This window comes from Dendrobates tinctorius, unplaced genomic scaffold, assembly GCF_039654945.1.
Source record: "Dendrobates tinctorius isolate UK_male_01 unplaced genomic scaffold, ASM3965494v1 ptg000127l, whole genome shotgun sequence".
Lineage (NCBI taxonomy): Eukaryota > Metazoa > Chordata > Amphibia > Anura > Dendrobatidae > Dendrobates > Dendrobates tinctorius.
In genome coordinates, this window is record NW_027361795.1 from 1,876,432 (window position 1) to 1,903,496 (window position 27,065).

Genomic DNA, 27,065 nt, shown 5'->3' on the forward strand with positions numbered 1-27,065 from the left:
GAGCCCGCTTTGCGTACTTCAGGTGAAGTCTAACCAGTGCGCATTATACCGCCATATTGCTCGTCTGTCATTACCTAGCAGTGGTGTAACATCTACTGCACGGTGGACCCCGAGCGGCGAACGCACTTTATTATTTATTTTTATTTAGTGCGTTCCGCCGTTCCTAACACTAAGACAGACACCAAAAGTGACAAGATAATAAAAATACAACATTTAGCTTTCTCTGCTGCAATGCACCGCACAGCAGAGTAAGGCACCGCACCGCACAGCATTCAGCTGAAGCACCACTGCAACAGAAAGCTCCTGTCTCCAGCTCGGTTGGTCTCCACAAGGACCTGTATAACCAACAGTCAGCTGATGCATTAGGTGACCTTTTAAAGGAAGGTGGGAGTGTTCACCCACCTGCATTATCAAACCCAGCAGCGATGCAATTACACCAACAGGCCAGTGGGAGGAAAAACTGACATTAATCCCTGATGGCTTGAAAGAAAAAATGAAAGCCAGATGTACCACAGATCCAAAAATGGATTGTGACAAGACCTAGGAGCAGATTTCAGTAGAAACATGCTTGAATCTGATGGAGAGCATGCCCAAAAGGATTCAGGCAGGGCTGAGAGCCAAAAGTGCACTTACAAAATACTAACAAAATAATACAAATAAAAATGTAGATTTTAAGAGCAAAACAGTAACAATGTAGTACTAATCATATGCTAAATAATTGCAAGTCAAGTTTATATATGAAAATAGCGAAGATAATTGTCTATAAAATGATAGTTGTTTCACCAACCTCTTCCAAGCATGTTTCTCTTGGGAATTAACCTAACACACTGAGCTATTACAGAATGTGGGAACAGGTTGTAATTTGTAGTATATATTGGAAAATAAGATTTCTCCACCACCAGGAGCACGCCGGCAACATGTTCTTGCGGCAACGCCATCTTGAGTATCGCGGGATGGCGTTGGCGGAACATGTCGGGGATCGTGGAGCAGCGGCGATGACGGCGTGAGTATGAGAGACGGAGAGAAAGGGTCGTATGTGGAGTGAAAGAGGGGGGGGGACGTGAGTGGAGATGGTGAAAGGTGAGAGGAGTGTGTGTTGAGGAGGTGTGTGTGTTGAGGGTTAACATGGCAAGAGGTGTGTCACTATCCTCCCGATGCGATAGCATCGTGCCTTAATCTAGTCAATAATATCCATATAATTATTATCAGAATTTGTACCATATATGAATTTCAATGTTTGAAATAATAAAACAATAATAATAAGTGATAATACATTATTAGCCATATTCTTCATGTGATAAAAAAATGTTCTATGTCATAGGTGTAATTAACTTTTTCAACCCATAGGTGTCAGTGTGTTTTATGTAACAAGTGTTTTCATCTTTATTAATAAGGAATATATTTATTATACCAATAATGTTTCATTTTTGCCCTTGGCCGAATTTGCTTTAAATAATAGAGCTAGTTCTGCCACTTTGATGTCACCTTTTTTTTGTAACTTTGAGTTTCATCCTCGATTTTCTTCAGGGCAGGTGGAGCCTTCTGCCTGCCCAGGTGTTGACACTGTGGTGGAGAGAATGCACCAGATCTGGGACCAAGTGGTGGATAAGTTATCTCTCTCCCAGGAAAAGGCCCAGCGGTTTTCCAACCGACATAGGACCATTGGCTCTTCCTGTCACATTTAAAATCCATAATGTGCTTCATAAGTCCTTGTTGAAGAGGTTTGTTGAACCAGTTGTTCCTGGGGTGGCACCTCCGGACCCTGTATTGGTTGAAGGTAACATGGAATATGAGGTAGAGAAGATACTGGATTCCCGTCTGGCTAGACGGAGACTCCAGTATTTGGTTAAGAGGAAGGGTTATGGTCAGGAGGATAATTCCTGGGTCTCTGCCTCTGATATTCATGCCAAAAGATTGGTGCGTGCCTTTCATCGGGCTCACCCTGATCGCCCTGGTGGCATGGATGAGGGTTCGGTGACCCCTCTTCAAGGGGGAGGTACTGTTGTGAGTTCATTTTCCCCTTCACCATTGAGGTCTGATGAACTCCCTCTTCTGGTGAAGGAAGGTAGTGAGGCTGATTGCCAAGCACCTGAGTTGGATGATGATGACTGGGTGACTGGAATTGCTGACTGGATATAAGGCAGCCGACGCCCTTCTGCCTTGCGGGTGATTTTCCTGAGGGATTCTAGGAGACCAGTCTGATTCCTGCTCCTCAAAAGCTAAGTTTTCTGCTGTGCTTTTTGCATTTGTGTTTTGGTTTTGTTTTGCCTTGTTTTTCTGGATTTCTGCCATTCCCTGCTGGGGTGAGCTGAATTCCTTTTTGCTCTGTCTTCAGAAAATACCTGAGTACTGATATAGTCTTTTTGAAGCCTAGCGTCTTCAGGGCTTTTTTCCCTATCAGTCTGTTGGCTCTTGTTTTGATAGGGTTTTGGTGGATTGCAGACAGCAGCTTTTCTATACTGTCCTATTTAGTTAGCTTTGGCCCCATAATTTGCTCAGCCTATCTTTCTATCTGTGTGAGTGTTTTTTCATCTTATTTCACCGTCATTATATGTTGGGGGCTGCCTATTGCTTTGGGGTCTGCTCTGGGGCAGTTTAGATTTCCCTTTCTGTCTTTAGGCTGTTTAGTTCTCCGGCTGTGATCGAGGGGTCTAGGGCTCCGTAGGAAGCATGGCTACTGCTAGTTGTTGTTGTTAGGTTCAGGGGTCTGCAATCCGATAGCTGCCAACTTCTCTGGTTTTCTGGACTTAGCTAGTATTTCTGTTTTTGCCTCCTACGGTGACTCATTCATAACATGTCTCATTTCATGTCGGGTTTGGGACTGATTTTACAGAAGCCGACAACTGATTTAGCGGCTATTCTGCTATGTAGAACTCTATGAAATATAAATATATATATATATATATACCCAGGGAGGAAAGACTGTGGCAACACTGTGACCAGGAAGCCCTGGAGGATGAGACCCACTTCCTGCTACACTGCTCCAAATACTCAGCAGTGAGGGACACTCACTTCAGGAGACTCTCACATCTCTTCTCGGATTTCATCACCATGAAGGAGGAAGAGAAAACATATATCCTGCTGGGGGAAGAAGAGAGAGCAGTGGAGATAGCAGCGCAATATGTGAGCGAATGTCATAGACTGCGAGAAAGAGAACTATGATATGCCATGGACTTCTATGGCCCCAACCCTGGATATGCCCCATCCCCCCATCCACCTTCCCTATGCCATGAACTTCTATAGCCCCATCCTGGATCTGCCCCCATCCCTCCATCCACCTTCCCTATGCTATGGACTTCTATAGCCCCATCCTGGATCTGCCCCCATCCACCTTTCTTACAGCCCCTACCCAACATCCCTACAGTCCCTATCCCCATTCCCTTCTGTACACTTGCTTTGGCAAAACTAATGTGTATTTAGTCCTGCCAATAAAGCTTCTTTGAATTTGAATATACATATGTCTCAATGACATACATATACACTCACTGGCCACTTTATTAGGTACACCTGTCCAACTGTGTGTTAAGACTTAATTTCTAATCAGCCAATCACATGGCGGCAACTCAGTGCATTTAGGCATGTAGACATGGTCAAGACAATCTCCTGCAGTTCAAACCGAGCATCAGTATGGGGAAGAAAGGTGATTTGAGTGCCTTTGAACGTGGCATGATTGTTGGTGCCAGAAGGGCTGGTCTGAGTATTTCAGAAACTGCTGATCTACTGGGATTTTCACGCACAACCATCTCTAGGAAAAAGAAAAAAAATCCAGTGAGCGGCAGTTCTGTGGCCGGAAATGCCTTGTTGATGCCAGAGGTCAGAGGAGAATGGGCAGACTGGTTCGAGCTGATAGAAAGGCAACAGTGACTCAAATTGCCACCCGTTACAACCAAGGTAGGCAGAAGAGCATCTCTGAACGCACAGTGCGTCGAACTTTGAGGCAGATGGGCTACAGCAGCAGAAGACCACACTGGGTACCACTCCTCTCAGCTAAGAACAGGCATCTGATGGCTACTTTCAGCAGGATAATGCGCCATGTCATAAAGCTCGAATCATCTCAGATTGGTTTCTTGAACATGACAATGAGTTCACTGTACTCAAATGGCCTCCTCAGTCACCAGATCTCAATCCAATAGAGCATCTTTGGGATGTGGTGGAACGGGAGATTCGCATCAGGGATGTGCAGCCGACAAATCTGCGCCAACTGTGTGATGCCATCATGTCAATATGGTCCAAAATCTCTGAGGAATGCTTCCAGCACCTTGTTGAATCTCTGCCACGAAGAATTGAGGCAGTTCTGAAGGCAAAAGGGGGTCCAACCCGTTACTAGCATGGTGTACCTAATAAAGTGGCCAGTGAGTGTATATATATATATATGTATGTAGTCTATGTGTATATATCTATTCTTTCGTTTGTGTTTTAACCTGTCATTGGGCTTATATGTCCATTTTGCAAGCCAGAGAGAAAATCTCGGCATACGGATTGCATACGGATGCTTACTTGTGCATTTCTCTGTATTACACCCGTAAAATACAGACCGTATTTCTCGTCGGTTAGTGTGACCCCGGCCTTATTCCAAATCCAAACCTCCATGGGATATTAATTTTTATTTACATTGATCATTCGTTATGTTATATTGTTTTCAACACGTTCCACTATGTAACGAATAAAGATTTGCAACTGGGATATTTCATTCAGTGATATCTAGGATGTGGTATTTTAGTGTTCACTTTATTTTTTTCAGTTGTGTATATAATAGCTCTACGTAATATATATTGTATGCGTTGAAATTGGATGTGTATGTATTATGTCATACATTCACTAGGAGTTCCCCAATATCTGGCCGAGTAGTGAAAGCAGCCAGCGCATCGTCCATCACTCACCAGCCAATTGTGTAATTGCTAGTGTTGAGCATTCCGATACCGCAAGTATCGGGTATCGGCCGATACTTGCTGTATCGGAATTCCGATACCGACTTCCGATATTTTTTCAATATCGGAATTCGGCATCGGAATCGGAAGTTCAAAGTTGATTGACAGACTGACGTCATCATGATGCGCGGTGTGTGCGCATCATGATGCGCCGTCATTTCGGGCCTTCCGGGGGTCTCTGCCGGCCTGCCGGGGGGCTGTGCCGGCCTGCCGGGGGGCTGTGTGGACTGCCCGGGGTCTGTACCGGCCTGCCGGGGGGCTGTGCCGGCCTGCCGGGGGGCTGTGCACCCTGTGGGGGTCTGTACCGGCCTGCCGGGGGGCTGTGCCGGCCTGCCGGGGGGCTGTGCTGATGTCCGGGGGTCTGTGCAAGCATCGTCCGATGGGACTACAAGTCCCATCGGGCGATGCCTGCTACCATGACAGTGATTGACACATTAGCCAATGATGGGACAGTAGTAGTCCCATCATCCGGCTAATGTGTTAAATGTTAAAAAAAAAAAAAAAAATACTACATACATACTACATGCTACATACATACTACATATATACTACATACATACTACATATATACTACATACATACTACATACATGCTACATACATACTGCATGCTACATACATACTACATACATACTACATACATACTACATGCATGCTACATACATACTACATGCATGCTACATACATACTACATGCATGCTACATGCATGCTACATACATACCACATACATACTACATACATACTACATACTACATATATACTACATGCATGCTACATACATACTACATGCTACATACATACTACATGCATGCTACATACATACTACATACTACATACATACTACATGCTACATACATACTACATATATACTACATACATACTACATATATACTACATACATACTACATACATGCTACATACATACTGCATGCTACATACATACTACATACATACTACATGCATGCTACATACATACTACATGCATGCTACATACATACTACATGCATGCTACATGCATGCTACATACATACCACATACATACTACATACATACTACATACTACATATATACTACATGCATGCTACATACATACTACATGCTACATACATACCACATACATACTACATACATGCTACATACTACATACATACTACATACATACTACATGCATGCTACAAACATACTACATGCATGCTACATACATACTACATGCCACATACATACCACATACATACTACATACATACTACATGCTACATACATACTACATATATACTACATGCATGCTACATACATACTACATGCTACATACATACCACATACATACTACATACATGCTACATACATACTACATGCTACATACATACTACATATATACTACATGCATGCTACATACATACTGCATGCTACATGCATGCTACATACTACATACATACTACATGCTACATACATACCACATATATACTACATACATACAATACATTCATACAATACATACATAGACATACAGTACATATAACATAGAGTAACATACTTACCAATACTTGTCACATTGTTCCCCGAAGCCATTGTCGTCTACGGAATAAATATTAACATAACAAACCACAAAAATACTCACCCACGATCCGAAGCAGTCCACGAGTGTGTCCCACGACGATCTTGGGTAGAGAACTGCAGCATCAGCTGTTGCTGCCGTTCTCTACGGGCTGCAGGAATCCAATGACGGAAGGTAGGTATCCTTCCGCACTGTATTCCTCCGCCACTTAAAAAAAAAAAAGTCCCTAGTCTCACTTTATGCCATTGCTGCGTGGGAAATTCCCACACAGCAATGGCATAAAGTGAGACTAGGGACTTTTTTTTTTTTTAAGTGGCGGAGGAATACAGTGCGGAAGGATACCTACCTTCCCTCATTGGATTCCTGCAGCCCGTAGAGAACGGCAGCAACAGCTGATGCTGCAGTTCTCTACCCAAGATCGCCGTGGGACACACTCGTGGACTGCTTCGGATCGTGGGTGAGTATTTTTGTGGTTTGTTATGTTAATATTTATTCCGTAGACGACAATGGCTTCGGGGAACAATGTGACAAGTATTGGTAAGTATGTTACTCTATGTTATATGTACTGTATGTCTATGTATGTATTGTATGAATGTATTGTATGTAGTATGTATGTAGTATATATGTGGTATGTATGTAGCATGTAGTATGTATGTAGTATGTATGTAGCATGCAGTATGTATGTAGCATGCAGTTAGTATATATGTAGCATGTATGTGGTATGTATGTAGCATGTAGTATGTATGTAGCATGCATGTAGTATGTATGTAGCATGCATGTAGTATGTATGTAGTATGTATGTAGTATGTATGTAGCATGCATGTAGTATGTATGTAGCATGCATGTAGTATGTATATGGTATGTATGTAGCATGTAGTATGTATGTAGCATGCATGTAGTATATATGTAGTATGTATGTAGTATATATGTAGTATGTATGTAGCATGTAGTATGTATGTAGCATGCATGTAGTATATATGTGTTATGTATGTAGTATGTATGTAGTATATATGTAGTATGTATGTAGCATGTAGTATGTATGTAGCATGCATGTAGTATATATGTAGTATGTATGTTGCATGTAGTATTTATGTAGTATGAATGTAGCATGTATGTAGTATGCATGTTGTATGTATGTAGCATGCATGTAGTATGTATGTAGTATATATGTGGTATGTATGTAGCATGCAGTATGTATGTAGCATGCATGTAGTATACATGTAGTATGTATGTTGCATGTAGTATTTATGTAGTATGAATGTAGCATGTATGTAGTATGTAGTATGAATGTAGCATATATGTAGTATGAATGTAGCATGTATGTAGCATGTAATTTTTTTTTTTTTTTTTTTTACATTTAACACATTAGCCGGATGATGGGACTACTACTGTCCCATCATTGGCTAATGTGTCAATCACTGTCATGGTAGCAGGCATCGCCCGATGGGACTTGTAGTCCCATCGGACGATGCCTGCACAGACCCCCGGAGCCTGCACAGCCCCCCGGCAGGCCGGCACAGCCCCCCGGAGCCTGCACAGCCCCCCGGCAGGCCGGCACAGCCCCCCGGCAGGCCGGCACAGCCCCCCGGAGCCTGCACAGCCCCCCGGCAGGCCGGCACAGCCCCCCGGCAGGCCGGCACAGCCCCCCGGAGCCTGCACAGACCACCGGCAGGCCGGCACAGACCACCGGAGCCTGCACAGACCCCCTGGCAGGCCGGCACAGCCCCCCGAAAGGCCCGTACAGACCCCAGAGAGGCTGTACAAGGGCAGGAAAGGGTTTTTCTTATTCCAATACCGGAAGTCCCATAGACTTGAATGGGACTTCCGGTATCGGAATCGGCGATACCGATACTTTTTTTAAAGATCGGCCGATACCATCCGATACGATACTTTGAAGTATCGGACGGTATCGCTCAACTCTAGTAATTGCCCAAACTATTAGAGGTAGCAAAGTGCTGGTTCGTTATCACCTGGTAACGGTGGGGAAATATCTGCGGAATCTAAAGGCAGTTCACTGACAAGAATCAAAAAGTTCAAAGAATTGTTTTTTTTTCACCATTACCTTGCAGTATAACTGATAAGACGTTTTTATTCCTTGGATTAGTGCGCTGTGACGTCAGCTTGAGCGCCGTGGGAAATTTTCCAAAGGCTGTCGTGCTGATGTCAGAAAGGTGAAGGAAGTTCACTGGCTGTGAACTCGTAGGACCTGTCTGATGGCACCGCGAGCAGGAGAATTTTCTCATGCGCATGGTGCCCTCAGATAAGTAATAGGAGTTCACAGAGAGACCCTGAGCACACGCTGCTCAGTGTCTCTGCTGGATGACAGGCTGTATGGATGCATCATGCAACCATGCAGCCTGCCATCTAGATGTAGCAAAGCTGGACCCATCGTGGGACAAATGGATTAGCTGCATCTCTGTGGAAAGGTGAGGAATATTGTTATTTTTTAAAACTTTTTTTGCAGATGACGAGGGCATCGGGGGAATTGGCGAGGTCACAAGTATGGTTTAATTTAATTAAGAGTTATTAAGAGTCTGTGCCTTTCTTTCAATTAAAGGACTTTATTCAGGGTGTCTGTGTTTTATTACAATGTCACTATGGGGTTAGTAATGGGGGTGTCTTATTGACGCCTCTCCATTACTAACCTTGTGGCTTGATGTCACCTGGCAATACAAAGGTGACATCAAACCACCCCACCTATCGCCCCACTTGCCACCGCTACAGGACAAGCGGAAAGATCGAGGCTATGTGCCAGAATATATGTGTCTTAGAGATGCGTCTATTCTGGGATGGCTGGGAGCTGATGTTTTTAGCTGGGGGGGGTTAGTATCCATGGCCCCTTCCTAGGCTATTAATATCAGCCCGCTGCTGTATGCATAGCCTTTGCTGATTATTATAGGGGGACCCTATGCCTTTTTTGGGGGGTCCCCCATTTTAATAGCCAGTAAAGGCTAAGTATACAGCTATAAGCTCATATTAATAGCCTGGGAAGCTCCATGGATATTACCCTCTTCCCAGCCTATAAACATCGGCCCTCAGCTGTCAGCTTTCCCTCTGCTGGTTAACAAAATTATGTGGGACCCCGCGCCATTTTTTTTACAAAAAATAATCTTTTATTAATTAAATACATTATTATTTTTATTTATTATTATAGCGAGATTTATTCCATGGCGCTTTACATGTGAGGAGGGGTATACATAATACATACGAGTACAGTAATCTTAAACAATACAAGTCACGACTGGTACAGGATGAGAGAGGACCCTGCCCACGAGGGCTCACAATCTACAACGGGATGGGTGAGGATACAGTAGGCGAGGGTAGAGCTGGTCGTGCAGCGGTTTGGTGGATCGGTGGTTACTGCAAGTTGTAGGCTTGTCAGAAGAGGTAGGTCTTCAAGTTCTTTTTGAAGGTTTCCATGGTAGGCGAGAGTCTGATATGTTGTGGTAGAGAGTTCCAGAGTAGAGGGAATGCGCGGGAGATATCTTGTATGCGATTGTGGGAAGAGGAGATAAGAGGGGAGTACAGAAGGAGATCTTGTGAGGATCGGAGGTTTCGTGCAGGTAAGTACCGGGAGACTAGGTCACAGATGTACGGAGGACTCAGCTTGTGGATGGCTTTGTATGTCAAGGTTAGGGTTTTGAACTGAAGTCTATGGGTAATGGGGAGCCAGTGCAGGGACTGACAGAGGGGAGAGGCCGGGGAATAGCAGGGGGATAGGTAGATTAGTCGGGCAGCAGAGTTAAGAATAGATTGGAGGGGTGCGAGAGTGTTAGAGGGGAGGCCACAGAGCAGAAGGTTGCAGTAGTCAAGGCGGGAGATGATGAGGGCATGGATTAGGGTTTTTGCAGATTCTTGGTTGAGGAATGTACGGATCCGTGAAATATTTTTGAGTTGAAGTCGGCAGGAAGCGGAAAGGGCTTGGATATGTGGTTTGAAAGAGAGATCAGTGTCAAGGATAGCCCCGAGGTAGCGAGCTTGTGGGACTGGAGAGAGTGGGCAGCCATTTACTTTAATGGATAGGTCTGTTGGGGGGGTCACATGAGATGGGCGAAAGATGATTAATTCTGTTTTGTCCATATTAAGTTTTAGAAAGCTAGCAAAGGATGAAATAGCAGACAGACATTGATGGATTCTGTTTAGTAGGGAGGTGATATCTGGTCCAGAGATGTAGATCTGTGTGTCATCAGCATAGAGATGATACTGAAAGCCATGAGATTCTATGAGCTGTCCGAGGCTGAAGGTGTAAACGGAGAAGAGCATGGGCTCTAGGACTGAACCTTGCGGGACTCCGATGGATAGAGGGTGCGGTGAGGAGGTGGTGTGCGAATGGGAGACGCTGAATGTCCGGTCTGCTAGGTATGACACAATCCAAGATAGGGCCAAGTCTGTGATACCAAGAGATGAGAAGGTCTGTAGTAATAGGGAATGGTCCACTATGTCAAAGGCAGAGGACAGATACAGGAGGAGGAGGACAGAGTAGTGTCGCTTGACCTTGGTGGCTAGTAGGTCATTGGTGACCTTAGTTAGGGCAGTTTCAGTGGAGTGGTGTGGCCGGAAGCCGGATTGCAAGTGGTCAAGGAGGGAGCAAGATGAGAGGTGGGAGGATAGTTCAAGATGGACGTGTTGTTCCAGTAGTTTTGAGGCATAGGGGAGAAGTGATATAGGGCGATAGCTAGATACAGAGGATGGGTCAAGAGAGGGCTTTTTGAGGATCGGTGTGATTGAGGCATGTTTAAAGCCTGAGGGGAAAACACCAGTTGCTAGTGATAGGTTGAAGAGATGGGTTAGGGTTGGGATGAAGACTGAGGTGAGGTTTGGGATGAAGTGGGATGGGATCGGGTCAAGTGCACAGGTAGTGAGATGTGATCTTGAGAGTAGAGTGGAGAGTCGATCTTCTGTAATGGTGGAGAAGTTGGTTTTGGGGGAGGAGGGCAGGGCAGGTAAGAGGAAGGGCACTGGGGGTTGTTGACCAAAACTGTCTCTGATGTTATCAATCTTCTCCTTGAAAAATAAGGCAAAGTCTTCAGCTGAGATGAGTGGAGAGGGAGGAGGTGCTGGGGGGCGGAGGAGAGAATTGAAGGTGTTGAATAACTGTTTAGGGTGGTGAGACAGGGAGGATATGAAAGATGACAAGTAGGTTTGTTTTGCTGGCGTCAGAATCAGAGCGCTGAGTGGATTTGACCTGACTTCCATACCAAATACATACAGAGTAATTTGCACACACACTGCACTAGTTATATTTGTCACTGACATCTATATATCTACTTATTCTATTTGTATTTACTGTATGTAATCCATCTCTCCTATCCTGTCGGCTCCTGTAGTGATTTTACAGAACACGGCAGATGAATTACCGGCTTTCCTTCTATCTCTCAATGCAATATAGATACATACATATAGGTGTTGGTCACTGACATCCATATATATATATATATATATATATATATATATATACTAGCCGAAGAGCCCGGGCAAAGTAACTAACTACAGTTAGTTATAGCAAATTATGATTATATCTATATATATAAAGCTGAGTGTAGAGCCCCGCCCATTCACTATAATATCCCACATCATCCCATCAGCCAGGGCTACCGGACTACTACCCGTAGTATCCCACATCATCCCATCAGCCAGAGCCACCGGACAACTACCACTAATATCCCACATCATCCCGTCAGCCAGAACTACCGGACTACTACCCATAATATCCCACATCGTCCCATCAGCCAGAGCCACTGGACTACTACCACTAATATCCCACATCATCCTGTCAGCTAGAGCTACCGGACTACTACCCATAATATCCCACATGATCATCCCGTCAGCCAGAGCCACTGGACTACTACCCATAATATCCCACATGATCATCCCATCAGCCAAAGCCACCGGACAACTACCATTAATATCCCACATCATCCCGTCAGCCTAGAGTCAGAACCAGAGCGCTGAGTGGAACTGTCTTAACTTCCATACTGGGGATCCCTTTAAGAGAGGCCTGGCGTCAGAACCAGAGCGCTGAGTGGATTTGCCCTGACTTCCATACCAATGATCCCTTTAATAGAAGCCCGGGGTGAGAATCAGAGCGCTGAGGGATTTACCCTAAGGGCAGAGACACACTGGCGTATTTTTCGTCCGAAAATCGGATCGTAAAACTTGCCCTGGCCGGCACCTCTCCTGACCTGAGCTTGACAGCTGCATAGTAATCCATCACGCTGTCATGCTCGGGTCAGGAGAGGTGCCGGCCAGTCCGTGCTATGCGATGCGATTATCGCATGAGAAATTCGGCAGTGTGACTCCAGCCTAACTTCCATACCGGAGATCCCGTTAAGAGAGGCCTGGGGTCAGTACCAAGGCGCAGAGTGGATTTTCCCTCACTTCCGTACCGAGGATCCCTTTAAGAGGGGACTTGGGTCAGAACCAGAGCGCTGAGTGGATTTGCCCTAACTTCCATACCGGGGATCCCTTTAAGAGAGCCTGGGATCAGAACCAGAGCGCTGAGTGGATTTGCCCTGACTTGCATACCAATGATCCCTTTAATAGAACCCTGGGGTCAGAATCAGAGAGCCGAGGGATTTGCCCTAACTTCCATACAGGAGATCCCTTTAAGAGAGCCTGGGGTCAGTACCAGAGCATTTGAAGGCTATTGCCCTGACTTCCATACTGTAGATCCCTTTAAGAGAGGCTTGGGGTCAGAATTAAAGCACTGGATTGATTTGCCCTGACTTCCATACCGGAGATCCCTTTAAGAAGGGCCTGGGGTCAGTACCAAAGCGCAGAGTGGATTTGCCCTAAATTCCATACCAATGATGCCTTTAAGAGACCCTGGGGTCAGAACCACAGAGCTGGATGGAGTTGCTCTGACTTCCATACCAATGATCCCTTTAAGAGGGAAGATATGCCTACGGGATGGAGGATGTGTGATGGGTATAAACAAAATAAATAAAAGAGACAGAAGATTCGGCACTGCTCCTTAACCCCTAAGCAGTTCCATGACTGCTATTCAAGTCTAAAATCACACACCTGGACCGTCCGCCAAACTACCGTCCGAACGGGTGCTCAATCCAGAAAAGCAAACATGTAATCTGATTACCGTATTTTTCGGACTATAAGACGCACCGGACCATAAGACGCACCCCAATTTTAAGAAGGAAAATAGGGAAAAAAATAATAATGTGTCAAATGGGGTCCGTCTTATTCCGGGGTCACACTAACCGGCGCAAAATACGGTCCGTAGTTTACAGGCGTAATACGGATGAATGACCCCTAAATAGTGCTCCGTAGGTCATCCGTAATCAAGGTGTGGTTGCGTATTTTGCGCATGTCTGCATCCGTATGGCATCCGTATGCAATCCGTATGGCGAGATTTTCTAGCCGCCTTGCAAAATGGACATATAATGGAGCCCTATGACAGGGTTTATAACAGAAGCGAAATAATAGATATAGACACATAGAATGCATATATATATATACCCACAAGTCATTGAGATAAACATATATAAATATATATATATATTTATATTTCACAGAGTTCTTCATAGCAGAATAGCCGCTAATTAAATTGCCGACTTCTATCAAATCCTTCCCCAACCCGACATGAAATAACACATGGTTTACATTCAGTAAACCATTTCATTTCATGTTTTTTTTATATGTCCCTAATAATTAGATGAGGGTTTGTGTGCAAAATTTTGTAGTTGTTATTTAAATGGGTTAATTCGTTTATAAAAAATGTGTGGGCTTCCCATTGCCCTGTAGCGGTGGCGAATGGGTTAATCTAACAAAGGGTTAATGTCACCTTACAATCGAATGATGACATTCAGCTGTCCTGGGGCAGGTGGGCTGTGCTGGGGCAAGTGGGCTGTGCTGGGGCAGGTGGGCTGGGGCAGCTGGGCTGTGCTGGGGCAAGTGGGCTGTGCTGGGGCAGCTGGGCTCCGCGGGGTGAGGGTGGCGGCGACCTGTGCTCCGGTGCAGGGGCGGCTGCTCCGCCGGCATTTCCTCGCAGCCCGGAGGCCCCCGCACATCCGTTGATGGCTGCCGCCATGTTGTGGTGGCCTCTGGGAACATGGCTGCCGGTCCAGGGACGGCACATGCGCGGGTTCAGATCTCGTCCCGAGATCTCGGTGGACGAGATCTCGTTGCCGAGATTTGAATCTCGTCTCCCGAGATTCCATCTTTCCGGTGTCCATGTTCCCGGAGGCCACCGCAACATGGCGGCAGCCATCAACGGATGTGCGGGGGCCCGCTGCCACCACCGAACCGCAGAGCCCCGTGGCACCCGCACCAGCCATGATTGGAGGTTAGTATATTGCGACCATAAGACGCACCACTCACTTTCTCCCAAAATTTTGGGGGAAAAAAGTGCGTCTTATGGTCGGAAAAATACGGTATGTACAAAAGAGAAAAAAAGTAATGGCACTCACCGTTCTATAGTGAAAATTCTTTATTGAATAAAAGGCATTGGCACAGGAGGAACGTACAGAGAGTGGACGACGGCCGTTTCACGCACTTGCGCTTCAACGGATCCTGTGAGATGGGTATATGGGCACGGGAGGGGGGATTCATTTCTGTCATGTGCTTTCTGCTCCCATCTGGGGGGCAGACAATGGCTGGGAGCTTATGTTCCCGGGGATGCTAGATTTCTCCCACCATGTCAGTGTCTGCTGAGGTGTTGTCAAGTGGGAACACTGTTGGTCATAGCAAGCAATCACAGCTCAGCTTCTTTTAACCAGCTCTGGTAAAATGAGAGATGCTTAGTGATTGGTTGGTGATACACACACATTCATTTTTATATACCGTATTTTTCGGACTATAAGACGCACCGGACCATAAGACGCACCCCAATTTTAAGAAGGAAAATAGGGAAAAAAATAAAAATGTGTCAAATGGGGTACGTCTTACAGTCCGAATTCAGCTTAACTGGGAAGGGATCCGGCACAGGTGGAGGAGTGGTCACAGAGGTCATTTAGTGCTCCAGGCTGGTGCGGTGGTGGCGGCTCTGTGCTGGGGCAGCTGTCCTGGGGCAAGTGGGCTGTGCTGGGGCAGCTGGGCTAACTGTCCTGGGGCAGGTGGGCTGTGCTGGGGCAAGTGGGCTGTGCTGGGCTGGGGCAACTGTCCTGGGGCAGGTGGGCTGTGCTAGGACAAGTGGGCTGTGCTGGGGCAGGTGGGCTGTGCTGGGCTGGGGCAGCTGTCCTGGGGCAGGTGGGCTGTACTGGGCTGGGGCAAGTGGGCTGTGCTGGGGCAGCTGGGCTCTGCGGAGTGAGGGTGGCGGCGGGCTGTGCTCCAGTGCAGGGGCGGCGGCTCCGCCGGCATTTCCTCGCAGCCCGGAGGCCCCCGCACATCCGTTGATGGCTGCCGCCATGTTGCGGTGGCCTCCGGGAACATGGACGCCGGGAAGATGGCCACCGGTCCGGGGACAGCGCATGCACGGGTTCAGATCTCGTCCCGAGATCTCGGGAGACGAGATTCAAATCTCGGCAACGAGATCTCGTCCCACCACCGCACCGCAGAGCCCCGCGGCACCTGCACCAGCCATGATTGGAGGTTAGTATATTGCGACCATAAGACGCACCCCCCACTTTCCCCCAAAATTTTTGGGGAAAAAAGTGCGTCTTATGGTCGGAAAAATACGGTATAGAGATGGATGGATATCTATTCTAATCTGTCACTCTGTGATTTTACAGTACAAGGCATATGAATTGCGAGCTTTTATTCTATGTAATATATATATACACATATGTGTGTTTTAGTTTCAATAAAGCTTTATTTAAACATTTTAAAATTTAAACTGAAAATATAACTTTGCCTGAATATATTTTCCCTCGCAGGGGAAATTCAAATTTACACAATTAAGACAAGTATACAACTGACATTGGGGAAGACAGGACAATGACAAAGGGAGGGCAGAACAATAGAAAAGAGATTTTAAACCATATGGTTTTTTTTAAGAATATTTCCTTTGAAAATGATGTGTAAATGACAGAGTAAGGCCGGGGTCACACTTGCAACTGCAATGCGAGAAACTTGCGCAAGTCTCTCACATCATTTTTGGCCTATCAGCTGCAGCCACCGCCATCAGGGGCTTATCTACAGCATTCTGTAATGCTGTAGATAAGCCCCCGATGTAACCTGAAAGATAAGAAAAACGAGTTAGATTATACTCACCCGGGGGAGCGGTCTGGTCCGGCGTCTCTCATCTTCTAGCAATGAAGATGCCTCCTTACTTCTGCCGCAGCTCCTGCGCAGGCGTACTATATCTGCACTATTGAAGGCAGAGCAGAGTACTGCAGTGCGCAGGCGCCGGGAAAGGTCAGAGAGGTCCGGCACCTGCGCAGGAGCTGCGGCAGAAGTAAGGAGGATGGCATCGTATGAAGATGGGAGGTGCAGGACCGGACCCCAGAGTAAGTATAATATAACTCGTTTTTCTTATCTCTCAGGATACATTGGGGGCTTATCTACAGCATTACAGAATGCTGTAGGTAAGCCCCTGATGGCGGTGGCCGCAGCTTTTAGGCCGAAAATGGGGTGACAGATTCCCTTTAAAAAAAAAAAAAAATCACACTGCATTAGGTTGTAAATCGGATTGTACTCCTGTAAAAAAAAAAAAAAAAAAAAAAACACACGACCCTCTCACAACACTTGCATTACACTCGTCTGACTCTCCTGCATCAAAATTTGACCGATTTCAAAATGGCCAGTGTGACTCCGTGCTCCTTACAGGCCAGCATTCCTGATCCCATCCACATTACAGGCCAGCATTCCTGATCCCATCCACATTACGGGCCAGCATTCCTGATCCCATCCACATTACGGGCCAGCATTCCTGATCCCATCCACATTACGGGCCAGCATTCCTGATCCCATCCACATTACGGGCCAGCATTCCCGATCCCATCCACATTACGGGCCAGCATTCCCGATCCCATCCACATTACGGGCCAGCATTCCCGATCCCATCCACATTACGGGCCAGCATTCCCGATCCCATCCACATTACGGGCCAGCATTCCCGATCCCATCCACATTACGGGCCAGCATTCCCGATCCCATCCACATTACGGGCCAGCATTCCCGATCCCATCCACATTACGGGCCAGCATTCCCGATCCCATGCACATTACGGGCCAGCATTCCCGATCCCATCCACATTACGGGCCAGCATTCCCGATCCCATCCACATTACGGGCCAGCATTCCCGACCCCATCCACATTACGGGCCAGCATTCCCGACCCCATCCACATTACGGGCCAGCATTCCCGACCCCATCCACATTACGGGCCAGCATTCCCGATCCCATGCACATTACGGGCCAGCATTCCCGACCCCATCCACATTACGGGCCAGCATTCCCGATCCCATCCACATTACGGGCCAGCATTCCCGACCCCATCCACATTACGGGCCAGCATTCCCGATCCCATGCACATTACGGGCCAGCATTCCCGATCCCATGCACATTACGGGCCAGCATTCCCGATCCCATGCACATTACGGGCCAGCATTCCCGATCCCATCCACATTACGGGCCAGCATTCCCGATCCCATGCACATTACGGGCCAGCATTCCCGATCCCATGCACATTACGGGCCAGCATTCCCGATCCCATCCACATTACGGGCCAGCATTCCCGATCCCATGCACATTACGGGCCAGCATTCCCGATCCCATGCACATTACGGGCCAGCATTCCCGATCCCATGCACATTACGGGCCAGCATTCCCGATCCCATCCACATTACGGGCCAGCATTCCCGATCCCATCCACATTACGGGCCAGCATTCCCGATCCCATGCACATTACGGGCCAGCATTCCCGATCCCATGCACATTACGGGCCAGCATTCCCGATCCCATCCACATTACGGGCCAGCATTCCCGATCCCATCCACATTACGGGCCAGCATTCCCGATCCCATGCACATTACGGGCCAGCATTCCCGATCCCATGCACATTACGGGCCAGCATTCCCGATCCCATGCACATTACGGGCCAGCATTCCCGATCCCATGCACATTACGGGCCAGCATTCCCGATCCCATCCACATTACGGGCCAGCATTCCCGATCCCATCCACATTACGGGCCAGCATTCCCGATCCCATGCACATTACGGGCCAGCATTCCCGATCCCATGCACATTACGGGCCAGCATTCCCGATCCCATCCACATTACGGGCCAGCATTCCCGATCCCATCCACATTACGGGCCAGCATTCCCGATCCCATGCACATTACGGGCCAGCATTCCCGATCCCATGCACATTACGGGCCAGCATTCCCGATCCCATCCACAAGCGTCAGAGGGGAACACTGCGGCCTCTACTCATGGCTGACCATAACACACAGCCCTGACAGCCCACACTAACACTGCTCATTCTTTTCTGCAGATGTCTAGTGGAGATGCCACAAAATTACCAGCAGCGAGATCTGCTGCAAAATCCACGGCGTTTCTGCACCAGCCGACCATCGTCCATAGTGGTCGCACCGGCCTCCACGTTAGTTGTATCCCCCCTGTATAGACTGCCTACACGGTGCCTGCCCACCGCCATAATCGTTACCCCACCGGTCACTGAAATGATTCGTATGTCAGAGCTACTGAACCCGCTGACGATCGTTCACTGCGACCAAATCAGCCATTTCCTCCAAGCCGATGAGTGTCGGCAGCGCCCGAAGCTGTGTACCGGGCCGGCAGTCAGTGTGCTCCGCCCTCCGGCAGCTCCGCCACCACACACAGGCAGCAGGAGGCGGTGCTGCCCGCCCTCTCGTCCTCCTTTGTCTGTGCTAAGGGAGGGGCAGGGATGGGTACCGCTCCTCGCCCCACCCACACACACACTCCGGGGATTGCTGCACCCATCACTGCCCGCACCGTACGAAGCTGCGGCCGGTCGCGGGCTCTGGATCGTGTCCTGCCCTCCCAGCTCTGCTACAATCATGTTGGCGCTATTTAACAAGCTATTGGACTGGTTCAAGGCTTTATTCTGGAAGGAGGAGATGGAGCTCACCCTGGTGGGGCTGCAGTACTCCGGGAAGACCACCTTTGTCAACGTGATAGCGGTGAGAGATGGCAGAGAGCTGGGGTGGACAGTGGGGGGCTCACAGACCCCTGCCCTGCATGTCGCTGGGAACACTGTGCTGGGGGGAATCACATCACTGGACGGGCTGCAGCCATTTTGTTGTGTACCACACTGATGTGTGATGCTAGGCCCGCAGCCCCTTCACCGGCACTGCGGGACGTGACTCGCACACGGGGATGATGGGGGTAGTAGGCCATCCTTATAGAGGGGGTGTCTGCAGGGGCCTGTCAGCTGTAGCCTGCGCTGTGCCCCAGCTGGCTGTGTAGTATCCGGCCATCACATCTGTCTGCCACATAGCTAGCTATCCATTATGTCTCTTATCACATAGCTAGCTATCCATTATGTGTCTATCACATAGCTAGCTATCCATTATGTCTCTTATCACATAGCTAGCTATCCATTATGTGTCTATCACATAGCTAGCTATCCATTATGTGTCTATCACATAGCTAGCTATCCATCATGTGTCTATCACATAGCCAGCTATCCATTATGTGTCTATCACATAGCTAGCTATCCATTATGTGTCTATCACATAGCTAGCTATCCATTATGTGTCTATCACATAGCCAGCTATCCATTATGTGTCTTATCACATAGCTAGCTATCCATTATATGTATATTACATAGCTAGCTATCCATTATGTGTCTATCACATAGCTAGCTATCCATTATGTGTCTATCACATAGCTAGCTATCCATTATGTGTATATTACATAGCTAGCTATCCATTATGTGTCTATCACATAGCTAGCTATCCATTATGTGTCTTATCACATAGCTAGCTATCCATTATGTCTCTTATCACATAGCTAGCTATCCATTATGTGTCTATCACATAGCTAGCTATCCATTATGTGTCTATCACATAGCTAGCTATCCATCATGTGTCTATCACATAGCTAGCTATCCATCATGTGTCTATCACATAGCCAGCTATCCATTATGTGTCTTATCACATAGCTAGCTATCCATTATGTGTCTATCACATAGCTAGCTATCCATTATGTGTCTATCACATAGCTAGCTATCCATCATGTGTCTATCACATAGCCAGCTATCCATTATGTGTCTTATCACATAGCTAGCTATCCATTATATGTCTATCACATAGCTAGCTATCCATCATGTGTCTATCACATAGCCAGCTATCCATTATGTGTCTTATCACATAGCTAGCTATCCATTATGTGTATATTACATAGCTAGCTATCCATCATGTGTCTATCACATAGCCAGCTATCCATTATGTGTCTTATCACATAGCTAGCTATCCATTATGTGTCTTATCACATAGCTAGCTATCCATTATATGTATATTACATAGCTAGCTATCCATTATGTGTCTATCACATAGCTAGCTATCCATTATGTGTCTATCACATAGCTAGCTATCCATTATGTGTATATTACATAGCTAGCTATCCATTATGTGTCTATCACATAGCTAGCTATCCATTATGTGTCTTATCACATAGCTAGCTATCCATTATGTGTATATTACATAGCTAGCTATCCATTATGTGTCTTATCACATAGCTAGCTATCCATTATGTGTCTTATCACATAGCTAGCTATCCATTATGTGTATATTACATAGCTAGCTATCCATTATGTGTCTATCACATAGCTAGCTATCCATTATGTGTCTTATCACATAGCTAGCTATCCATTATGTGTCTTATCACATAGCTAGCTATCCATTATGTGTCTTATCACATAGCTAGCTATCCATTATGTGTCTTATCACATAGCTAGCTATCCATTATATGTATATTACATAGCTAGCTATCCATTATGTGTCTATCACATAGCTAGCTATCCATTATGTGTCTATCACATAGCTAGCTATCCATTATGTGTATATTACATAGCTAGCTATCCATTATGTGTCTATCACATAGCTAGCTATCCATTATGTGTCTTATCACATAGCTAGCTATCCATTATGTGTATATTACATAGCTAGCTATCCATTATGTGTCTTATCACATAGCTAGCTATCCATTATGTGTCTTATCACATAGCTAGCTATCCATTATGTGTATATTACATAGCTAGCTATCCATTATGTGTCTATCACATAGCTAGCTATCCATTATGTGTCTTATCACATAGCTAGCTATCCATTATGTGTCTTATCACATAGCTAGCTATCCATCATGTGTCTATCACATAGCCAGCTATCCATCATGTGTCTATCACATAGCTAGCTATCCATTATGTGTCTTATCACATAGCTAGCTATCCATTATGTGTCTTATCACATAGCTAGCTATCCATTATGTGTCTTATCACATAGCTAGCTATCCATTATGTGTCTATCACATAGCTAGCTATCCATTATGTGTCTATCACATAGCTAGCTATCCATCATGTGTCTATCACATAGCTAGCTATCCATCATGTGTCTATCACATAGCCAGCTATCCATTATGTGTCTTATCACATAGCTAGCTATCCATTATGTGTCTATCACATAGCTAGCTATCCATTATGTGTCTATCACATAGCTAGCTATCCATCATGTGTCTATCACATAGCCAGCTATCCATTATGTGTCTTATCACATAGCTAGCTATCCATTATGTGTCTATCACATAGCTAGCTATCCATCATGTGTCTATCACATAGCCAGCTATCCATTATGTGTCTTATCACATAGCTAGCTATCCATTATGTGTATATTACATAGCTAGCTATCCATCATGTGTCTATCACATAGCCAGCTATCCATTATGTGTCTTATCACATAGCTAGCTATCCATTATGTGTATATTACATAGCTAGCTATCCATTATGTGTCTTATCACATAGCTAGCTATCCATTATGTGTCTTATCACATAGCTAGCTATCCATTATGTGTATATTACATAGCTAGCTATCCATTATGTGTCTATCACATAGCTAGCTATCCATTATGTGTCTTATCACATAGCTAGCTATCCATTATGTGTCTTATCACATAGCTAGCTATCCATTATGTGTCTTATCACATAGCTAGCTATCCATTATGTGTCTTATCACATAGCTAGCTATCCATTATATGTATATTACATAGCTAGCTATCCATTATGTGTCTATCACATAGCTAGCTATCCATTATGTGTCTATCACATAGCTAGCTATCCATTATGTGTATATTACATAGCTAGCTATCCATTATGTGTCTATCACATAGCTAGCTATCCATTATGTGTCTTATCACATAGCTAGCTATCCATTATGTGTATATTACATAGCTAGCTATCCATTATGTGTCTTATCACATAGCTAGCTATCCATTATGTGTCTTATCACATAGCTAGCTATCCATTATGTGTATATTACATAGCTAGCTATCCATTATGTGTCTATCACATAGCTAGCTATCCATTATGTGTCTTATCACATAGCTAGCTATCCATTATGTGTCTTATCACATAGCTAGCTATCCATCATGTGTCTATCACATAGCCAGCTATCCATCATGTGTCTATCACATAGCTAGCTATCCATTATGTGTCTTATCACATAGCTAGCTATCCATTATGTGTCTTATCACATAGCTAGCTATCCATTATGTGTCTTATCACATAGCTAGCTATCCATTATGTGTCTATCACATAGCTAGCTATCCATTATGTGTCTATCACATAGCTAGCTATCCATTATGTGTATATTACATAGCTATCCATTATGTGTCTATCACATAGCTAGCTATCCATTATGTGTCTATCACATAGCTAGCTATCCATTATGTGTCTATCACATAGCTAGCTATCCATCATGTGTCTATCACATAGCTAGCTATCCATTATGTGTCTATCACATAGCTAGCTATCCATTATGTGTCTATCACATAGCTAGCTATCCATTATGTGTCTATCACATAGCTAGCTATACATTGTGTCTATCACATAGCTAGCTATCCATTATGTGTCTATCACATAGCTAGCTATCCATCATGTGTCTATCACATAGCTAGCTATCCATTATGTGTCTATCACATAGCCAGCTATCCATTATGTGTATATTACATAGCTAGCTATCCATTATGTGTCTTATCACATAGCTAGCTATCCATTATGTGTCTTATCACATAGCTAGCTATCCATTATGTGTATATTACATAGCTAGCTATCCATTATGTGTCTATCACATAGCTAGCTATCCATTATGTGTCTTATCACATAGCTAGCTATCCATTATGTGTCTTATCACATAGCTAGCTATCCATCATGTGTCTATCACATAGCCAGCTATCCATCATGTGTCTATCACATAGCTAGCTATCCATTATGTGTCTTATCACATAGCTAGCTATCCATTATGTGTATATTACATAGCTAGCTATCCATTATGTGTCTTATCACATAGCTAGCTATCCATTATGTGTCTTATCACATAGCTAGCTATCCATTATGTGTATATTACATAGCTAGCTATCCATTATGTGTCTATCACATAGCTAGCTATCCATTATGTGTCTTATCACATAGCTAGCTATCCATCATGTGTCTTATCACATAGCCAGCTATCCATCATGTGTCTATCACATAGCCAGCTATCCATCATGTGTCTATCACATAGCTAGCTATCCATTATGTGTCTTATCACATAGCTAGCTATCCATTATGTGTCTTATCACATAGCTAGCTATCCATTATGTGTCTTATCACATAGCTAGCTATCCATTATGTGTCTATCACATAGCTAGCTATCCATTATGTGTCTATCACATAGCTAGCTATCCATTATGTGTATATTACATAGCTATCCATTATGTGTCTATCACATAGCTAGCTATCCATTATGTGTCTATCACATAGCTAGCTATCCATTATGTGTCTATCACATAGCTAGCTATCCATCATGTGTCTATCACATAGCTAGCTATCCATTATGTGTCTATCACATAGCTAGCTATCCATTATGTGTCTATCACATAGCTAGCTATCCATTATGTGTCTATCACATAGCTAGCTATACATTGTGTCTATCACATAGCTAGCTATCCATTATGTGTCTATCACATAGCTAGCTATCCATCATGTGTCTATCACATAGCTAGCTATCCATCATGTGTCTATCACATAGCTAGCTATCCATTATGTGTCTATCACATAGCCAGCTATCCATTATGTGTCTATCACATAGCTAGCTATCCATCATGTGTCTATCACATAGCTAGCTATCCATTATGTGTCTATCACATAGCTAGCTATCCATCATGTGTCTATCACATAGCTAGCTATCCATCATGTCTCTATCACATAGCTAGCTATCCATTATGTGTCTATCACATAGCTAGCTATACATTATGTGTCTATCATATAGCTAGCTATCCATTATGTGTCTATCACATAGCTAGCTATCCATTATGTGTCTATCACATAGCTAGCTATCCATTATGTGTCTATCACATAGCTAGCTATACATTGTGTCTATCACATAGCTAGCTATCCATTATGTGTCTATCACATAGCTAGCTATCCATCATGTGTCTATCACATAGCTAGCTATCCATTATGTGTCTATCACATAGCTAGCTATCCATTATGTGTCTATCACATAGCTAGCTATCCATTATGTGTCTATCACATAGCTAGCTATACATTGTGTCTATCACATAGCTAGCTATCCATTTTGTGTCTATTACATAGCTAGCTATCCATTATGTGTCTATTACATAGCTAGCTATCCATTATGTGTCTATCACATAGCTAGCTATCCATCATGTGTCTATCACATAGCCAGCTATCCATTATGTGTCTATCACATAGCTAGCTATCCATTATGTGTCTATCACATAGCTAGCTATCCATTATGTGTCTATCACATAGCTAGCTATCCATTATGTGTCTATTACATAGCTAGCTATCCATTATGTGTCTATCACATAGCTAGCTATCCATTATGTGTCTATCACATAGCCAGCTATCCATTATGTGTCTATCACATAGCTAGCTATCCATTATGTGTCTATCACATAGCTAGCTATCCATTATGTGTCTATCACATAGCTAGCTATCCATTATGTGTCTATCACATAGCTAGCTATCCATTATGTGTCTATTACATAGCTAGCTATCCATTATGTGTCTATCACATAGCTAGCTATCCATCATGTGTCTATCACATAGACAGCTATCCATTATGTGTCTATCACATAGCTAGCTATCCATCATGTGTCTATCACATAGCCAGCTATCCATCATGTGTCTATCACATAGCTAGCTATCCATTATGTGTCTATCACATAGCTAGCTATCCATTATGTGTCTATCACATAGCTAGCTATCCATCATGTGTCTATCACATAGCCAGCTATCCATTATGTGTCTATCACATAGCCAGCTATCCATTATGTGTCTATCACATAGCTAGCTATCCATTATGTGTCTATCACATAGCTAGCTATCCATTATGTGTCTATCACATAGCTAGCTATCCATTATGTGTCTATCACATAGCTAGCTATCCATTATGTGTCTATCACATAGCTAGCTCTCCATTATGTGTCTATCACATCTGTCCGTCTGTCTGTCACTTGTCTGTATCCATTATGTGTCTGTCATATCTGTCCGTCCTGTCTATGTATCTAGCCATCTATCCGTCCTGCAGTGCAGCCACATACCTGTCCCCTGCCATGAGGATGCCCATTGCCACTGACTGCACAGACTTTGCCCCTTTTCTCTTCCCCTATATTTGGTAATTGTCCCCATATCTGCGCCCCTTGTGAGGTCGGCATGTCACACTACTATGTCCTTAAGGCCACGTTCACGCGCTCAGCATTTGGTCAGTATATTACCTCAGTATGTAAAAGCCAAAACCAGGAGTGGGTGATAAATCCAGAAGTGGTGACGTGTTTCTATTAGACTTTTCCTCTGATTGTCCCACTCCTGGTTTTGGCTTACAAATACTGAGGTAAAATACTGACCAAATACTGAACGTGTGACCGTGGCTTAAGGCTCAGTATGAGGGACTGACCGGCCCCATCACAGACGGTAACGCTTGATGTCTACGGGGCACTAAGTGGCCGAGGGGCGCTTTCTGGTACTAATGGCGCACTGCTAATTTCCATCATAGGGGTACAATCATAGCGATGGCAACGCTACTTTTGTTACTAGGCCTTGAAGAAATTTGTGGACACAGCTCCCCGACAATGAGGGTCCCAACTGATGGGGTAAACACATAGGACCCCCTTTGAGTCCTCCCGATGGAATGCTGCTCGGAGCCAGCTGACTAGAATTATACATGGTGACTTCTTTGCCTCAATTTTATACCAACGAACGACTGTAAAAGTGTGAGGTCAGCCCAAAAGAGGGCCAGGAACCACGGGCTGATATCCGGACTTCCACAAGGCCGAGGGGACACTGGTGCTCCTCACCAATCCTGGCTGTAGGAGACTGATGCACAAATGGGTGATATCATGAAGGATTAATATCTGTAGTAAAACAAGGATTTTCTATCAGTGGATAAGAGTAAAAAGTGCAATAATCTAGTGTATTATGTAATACATGGA

General features: G+C 45.0%; 1 protein-coding gene across 3 annotated transcripts in view; it reads left to right on the forward strand.

Moving 5' to 3' along the window:
• Positions 1–19,277: 19,277 nt before the first annotated feature.
• The window catches only part of LOC141047373 (ADP-ribosylation factor-like protein 8A), a 40,113-nt gene continuing 32,325 nt past the window's right edge, over positions 19,278–27,065 (forward strand). Inside the window, exon 1 of one of the 3 annotated variants that reach the window (XM_073542429.1) lies at positions 19,278–19,537. In XM_073542429.1, coding sequence (XP_073398530.1) covers positions 19,415–19,537 — 123 coding nt within the window. In that variant the 5' untranslated portion in view covers positions 19,278–19,414. The remainder of the gene's footprint in view (positions 19,538–27,065) is intronic. The other 2 variants (XR_012219792.1, XM_073542427.1) reach the window with 2 other exon arrangements.